Source organism: Branchiostoma belcheri, unplaced genomic scaffold (genome assembly GCF_001625305.1).
Source record: "Branchiostoma belcheri isolate BF01 breed outbred unplaced genomic scaffold, Haploidv18h27 scaffold209, whole genome shotgun sequence".
NCBI classification, from domain to species: domain Eukaryota; kingdom Metazoa; phylum Chordata; class Leptocardii; order Amphioxiformes; family Branchiostomatidae; genus Branchiostoma; species Branchiostoma belcheri.
This window is the reverse complement of record NW_017803591.1, coordinates 152,421-158,862: the sequence shown is the minus strand read 5'-3', so window position 1 is coordinate 158,862 and position 6,442 is coordinate 152,421. Positions and strand designations below refer to the sequence as shown.

General features: G+C 42.7%; 1 protein-coding gene across 1 annotated transcript in view; it reads right to left on the bottom strand.

The window, feature by feature from the left end:
- The window catches only part of LOC109469591 (mucin-5AC-like), a 20,670-nt gene extending 14,234 nt beyond the window's left edge, over positions 1-6,436 (bottom strand). Inside the window, exons 1-13 of the mRNA XM_019768129.1 lie at positions 5,902-6,436; positions 5,722-5,781; positions 5,430-5,536; positions 5,120-5,212; positions 4,599-4,790; positions 4,163-4,248; positions 3,913-4,007; positions 3,657-3,716; positions 3,330-3,389; positions 2,841-3,016; positions 2,564-2,668; positions 1,827-1,995; positions 1,546-1,584 (exon numbers count right to left, since the gene is read on the bottom strand). Coding sequence (XP_019623688.1) covers positions 1,546-1,584; positions 1,827-1,986 — 199 coding nt within the window. The 5' untranslated portion in view covers positions 1,987-1,995; positions 2,564-2,668; positions 2,841-3,016; ... (7 more) ...; positions 5,722-5,781; positions 5,902-6,436. The remainder of the gene's footprint in view (positions 1-1,545; positions 1,585-1,826; positions 1,996-2,563; positions 2,669-2,840; positions 3,017-3,329; positions 3,390-3,656; positions 3,717-3,912; positions 4,008-4,162; positions 4,249-4,598; positions 4,791-5,119; positions 5,213-5,429; positions 5,537-5,721; positions 5,782-5,901) is intronic.
- Positions 6,437-6,442: the final 6 nt, after the last annotated feature.

The following is a 6,442-nucleotide window of genomic DNA, read 5'->3' as shown; positions in this document are numbered from 1 at the left end:
TACGTACATGGTGAGTTTCTTCTTTGTGTTGGAACAAGTCAAACTCTTAAACTATAATAAGGTCAAGTTTCACATCCGCAGTCAAGCTGAACGCTGTCGAACTATGCTGAATAACGCGACCCTAGAATGGAACAAACTTCGCTAACCTGTTCTACACTGTTTCTTTCAGCTCTACATGACGACAAACACAGCAGTTACTCAAGAATACAATCGAAAAGTGGAACAAAATACATGGTGAGTGCCTAACCATCCTTATTTCATCATCATGCAATATTGTACATAACCACGATGGTTAGGCAATGTTCGCATATCTATAGTACTTCTTTCATGAAAAGCTGCGTGTTTTGAAATACGGTACCATATTTACTATGATGTCATTGCCGGGAAACAGTGTAGCCTGGGTGCCAGGCCCCTGTGCCACGATACTCAATTCAGTCAGGGAAATCTCACGCCTGGAACACAGAATTTGCAGCCGGGGTCTAATTTATACGTCTAGATAAACTGAAGAAGGAAGCCAGCTCCGAAACTGTGGCGTGTTGGGCAGTGTAGAGGCCTGGTCAAGAGTCTCAGAAAGAAGAAGCACTTCCTTTATTCCAAGCAAGGACTTAAGCTCCTTGTTCTAAGTGCTGGGGTCTGGCACGCAGGCTATTCATAATTACCTGGCAGCAAAATCCCATACAGCATGTATACTTCATGATGTCGCAATTTTCATTGCCAGAAAATGTGTTATATATATGTGTCTGCTTCATTGCATTCTGTAAAATTAATCGACTCACATGCTTTGCATACCCTAAATCTTGTTAATTTAAATTAATCAAAGCTGGCCAAAGTTGGCATAGATTCATTTATGCTCTTTTCTCTCTTTATACCCACAGGTAAACTTCGCCATGTCCACCCTGAGATGCAGACTACAGCAGGAGTTCACTGGCTAGCATGAAACCTTAGCATGAAACCTAGTCGTGGAAGGATTGGGGTGTGCATTCATGTTTTGCAGCCAAGAAAATTGAAAAACAAGCATGGACTGCAACAGCATCATGAAAGCGAAGAAAATAATAAATAAAAAAGCAAGACTGACACAAACATACATGATAGAAAACACACAAGTGAATAAAATTCCTTACACAAAACATCACTGTTACACTACATGTGTCACACAGTAAAGTTATAAAAAACGACCAACATCATATAGTTGCAACTAAAAACATATTTGAAGCATATGCTGCTCCTGAGCAAGAAATTTGTGCTCTCTTGATAGAAGAAAACATATTTGAAATATCAATAAAGACAATCATTAATATTCTGTGTGCAAAAAGCCACATTTTGCCCGGTAACATAAGCCTTTCCTGCTTGTTCCGATGACCACAAGGCCGGAGGCTATCTGAAAACCAATTCCCTAGGGAATGCATTCATGCAATTTTTGAAATTCTTTCAAAGCGATCGCAGTACTTACACAAATGCCTCCGCCCCTGAGGCGTCGCCAAAAATATAATCGCTCATTCCATGTACAAACATGTAAAAGTAAAAACGGTCTATATGGATACTTACCAGACTTTGGTGGCTTGGTTGGCACACTGACTGTGAACACTGAAAAAAAGAAAGTATTTTGTAAGGAAGAGTAACTGGCGCTATTATAGGTTTTAATTTAATATGAACAATATGCTGATATTGTTTTTATATTAAAACATAATATGGTGTTTACTAAAGAACAATGGTTTGCATCTTTATTTCCACACTTGTACTAAACTGTGGTCTTACAAACAGTGGTTCACATCTTTACCTCCACATTTGTACTAAACCGTGGTTTAACAAATTTGCATATTTTATACCTCCACACTTCTCTTCATCCTCTCCGTTGGGACAGTCCTCGTTGCCGTCACACCACCATGCGGACGGGATGCAGGCACCTGTGACGTGGCACACGCTCTCCACGGGGCTGCAGTGGTCGGGCTCGCACGTGGGACAGCAGGAGTCTTCAGAGAAGTGCATACGGTAGCCCTGTAGGTGTAAACGTAGCACGGTTAATATCTTGAAGATGCATCACAGTCAAAGGAAACATATCCGGATAGCACAGGGGGAACTAGGGTGACAGTAGAGAGCACCTCGTCACGACAGTAGTCAAAAGCTTGTAGAATATCACTGATCGAGTAAAACATTCGCAATACACTGGTAACGAACACAGATAACTTTTTCACAAGAAAATAAGACGAAAGGACAGAAAATCTGCTTGTGATACGTTTAAAATTGACAAATAGCCACACTAGATCATCAATGGATTGTGTAGCCGTGGGACACTCTACAAGCGCACTTCTTTCGACACTATCCCGATTACCGGGTGGTAGGTCAGGTCAGCATAGGTCAGGTCAGGTCATATAGCGGTCACAAAAGCGCGGTAAGAGCCGGCGCTTCGAAATTAGGACAAAGACTGCCGTTTTCTCCTTACGATGCCCCTTTCCAGGTATGTCTGTAGGATTTTATATCGATAGCATGAACAGTTAGGACATGTAGATGGAGTTTGCCAGTTTGTGGTGTATATAGCGCCTCTGATTGATAAGAATGTACTCACGCTTGGGCAGCTTGTGACATCACAGTGTTCGTGGACGCAGTTGACCAGTCCGTTCAGACACACGCACTTGACACAGCCACGATCCTCCCTCCAGATAGCACCAGCCTAGAATAACACAATCAGAGACGTTGTTACACGTAAACAAACTTCACAGACTTGCGATAAACAATTTTGGCGCGAGTGTACAAGCTACCACATTACATGTACTAGTATGTAACACACTATATAATAGTATAAGTGCACCCTCCGCCAAATGATAAAATTTCCGGCGTCGTACCTTCTTGACAGCGCCATCGTGGATACATGGGCAGTCTGTGGGCGACACGCACTTTGTTCCGTCGCAGACCTGTCCAGGTGGACACACCGGGCAGGCAGAGTCGTCCGTCACGCCCGGGCAGCAGCCTGACTTGGTGGCGGAGGTACCTGTGACCACCACGCCTGTACCGGTGCTGACTGCAGACGTGAAACGGGCAAAGTAAGGATTTCATATCATACTTACAAAAATACAGTTACATATTTCAGATATTGAATTCTAATGGCATAAACCGTGCATGGATTTAGGATGATACGTAGAATTAGTCAATGTAATACCATCATAGCAGCAATACTACATTGCAATGCGTAGCTCCTATGGTGCGCGCGTAGTGAATTGCCCTGGAAGAATGGCTTACTGGCGTCTATCAATGAATTAACGATGATACTGTCAAACTATTTCTTTTTAAAAGTGTAACGTAGAATCCAATGGTGTATAACAGACTGGACTTACACTCAGTGGAGCTTGTGCTGACAACTGATGTAGATCCTGTGATCAAGCTGGTTGATGTGACTAAAGATTAAAACAAGATAAACAAAGATGAGAAACTAGACTATATTCTAGTCTGTGAAATACAATATAACTAACGGCATACATAAGAGGGTAATGCCGCTATAGCATCTTGAAATAGTTTATTCAAACGTAGCTAATGGTGTGATATATCAAACACTCCTTGGGCTGAGAAATACCTCAGTCAATACAATGCTATTGAGCGTGACGAAAGACGTTGGCTCTACATTAGTCACTGTTCAAAACTCTTACAGACAGCACTGTACTTACATTCAGTGGAGCCTGTGCTGACAACAGATGTAGATCCAGTGCTCACGCTGGTTGCTGAGACTGAAGATTTTAAAATCAAAAGCAAACATTAGACAGTAAAACTGACTTAATTCTACGCTTAAGATCACAATGTACGCAGCCGCTAGTTAAACTATACTACGGCAATCTATTATAGTATTCAAACAATCGTATAATGCATTTGTAACTACCACGAAGAAAAGCAAGAAAGCATACTGGGATTACGAAAGGCACGTACCGAACACTTCATCATCGTAGAGGCCTCTGCAGTCGTGAGACACCTCCAGATATCCGCAGACGTCACATGCGTTACAGAACAGATCCACCTTCTCCCTGTAATTTCGAAGACGAAAATCACAATCAGCAACAACGCAGCACAAAGACATCTTTATCATGCAGTGCGACTTTTGTCCTATAGTATTTGATCAACCTCGCTAAGAATGACTACATGGCAAAGCGTTAAATACGTGGAAGTATCGTGTACAAACCTGTATGAGCAGTCCACAGTGTTACGCCATGTCTTGAGAGCAGTGCTGCAGCACAGATAGTTGTCCGAGCCGCATTGATCTGCAATCTGTTTCAGCAGGAAATACACAATGATGCAGTGAGTACAAGTCAGATATACGTAGTAGAATCATGTTAAAAATGTAGCATAATATGACTGACATAAATGTACATATAGACGGTAACTTGTATTTAGGATTAGAAACTTGACACGGAAAAGGAGTCATTGTTTATTGTGTTCATTACGCATTATCTGTATCTGTATCTGTATAGCCGGTATAACCACCTTTCGGCGTAACACACCACGATTATGTTTAAATTGTTTCGATTACGCTGTTGATTTGTGGTCATAAACCAATCTGCGCGTTCATAGCATATAATGAGCAACATTTAGATGAAACGGAGGAAGAAAAACGGTACCTTAGTGATGAATGCTTCATCACATCCAAGGACCTGGCAGATGGTCTTCCAGTCGCCACTGATAGTCTTACAGTAGATGTCGATGTGGTGATCAGACAGGGCCACGCACAGCTCTGTGCGGTACTTCGACGACACCGAAATGGCTGTCTTAGTGAAGCCACAGGTGCGAAGAGCGGAACAGAACACGGAGACCTATAGAAACGCAAAAACGTATCAGACGCCATGTTCTATTCGTGGTCTTCTCATCGACTGATTAGTCACACTAGACGCTGCACATGTACATGGATAAACAACAACAGACCTTGAGTGCTACCATCATCTTTCGATATGAAAGGATGCCTACTAATTATATTCTCATCGACGTGATGTAACAGTTTTATACGCCTGTTATTACTCGTGATAACTTCAATAGTTCCATTTCATCGCAAAGTGGGACAAAAATTAAACCCACAGAGAGATATGAACGAGATATCACAAAGTACAGCGAGACAAACAGCGTAAGAAGGGTGACGAGGATGTACCTTTGTAGCATAGTCTACGTCAACAGTATCACGCCATGTCTTCAGAGCAGTAGAGCAGCAGTAGAACGAGTCGCTTCCACATTCGTTTTCGATCTATAGTCGGTAGATAAAAACATGAGTGATATTCATGTCAAAGGCAAAAGGAGATACAGACTTGTTTCGAAGACCTGCTATAACGAATCTTAACAATACAAACAAGCAGACAGATGTTATGGACTCATAAGCCAAATGCTGTAGCATTCAAGGCGGATTAATGGATTTAAATGTTTATCGTTGTAAGACGCAAGAACAAAAGTAAAGGCTCCGGCACCTTGGTGATGAACTGATCGTCGCAGCCGAGGGCCGAGCAGACGTGCTTCCAGCTGCCACCGATGGTCTTGCACACAATGTCAATGGTGTCGTCACAAAGGGCAAGTCCTGTAAAGGTTTAAAGCATGTTGCATGTCATTAATATGTATTGCATATGAAAACAAATAACAAGACACGATAAATAAGATCAATAACAGCTATTTCATGCCCAGTCCCGTGCCCGATTGAACAATCCGGAACACTGATATGGATATTTTAAGAACTTGTCAATTCTACTGAAAGTGAACACGCACCTGTAACGACGATGGAACCAGTCTTGTAGGCAGAAGACGTCTCGTAGCGCAAAGAAGTAACTAAGTAAAGGGCAACAAGGAAGTCGTTATGAATATACAGAAATTTTGTCCATAAAAGAGAACAATTAGGTTGAACTGAGCAAAGGTATTTTCTGTAAAGCATGTTGAGAAAGTACGCACCATGAACCTCATGACGGAAGTTGTCTCTGCAGTCCACCGAAATGTCGTAGAAGCCACAGCTGTCACAAGCATGGCAGAAGCGGTCAATCTTCTCAACATAGCTGCAGTCCACAGTATCACGCCAGTACTTGAGGGCAGTGCTGATACACAGGTAGGCGTCATGGCCACATTGTTGATCGATCTTACTGATGAAGTCGTGATCGCAGCCCAAGGCTATGCAGAACGCCCTCCAGTCATCGCTCAACTTCTTGCTGTAAATGTCGATCTGGTTGTCGCAGAACACAATACTGGTCTCGGTGCGATGCTTGTCGTAGATAATTCCGGCGCAGTCAGTGTAGCCACAGATACTAAGTATCTGGCACAAGATGTCGACCTTGTCGTCATAGCTGAGTTTAGAGGTGTCACGCCAGGTCCTCAGAGCATGGTAACAACAGAGGTAGGCGTCGTCATGGTACTGCTGCTCGAATCTGTGGATGAATTCATCGTCACAGCCAAGCGTTGTGCAAATCAGCTTCCAGTCACCAATCTTGCTGCAGATAGT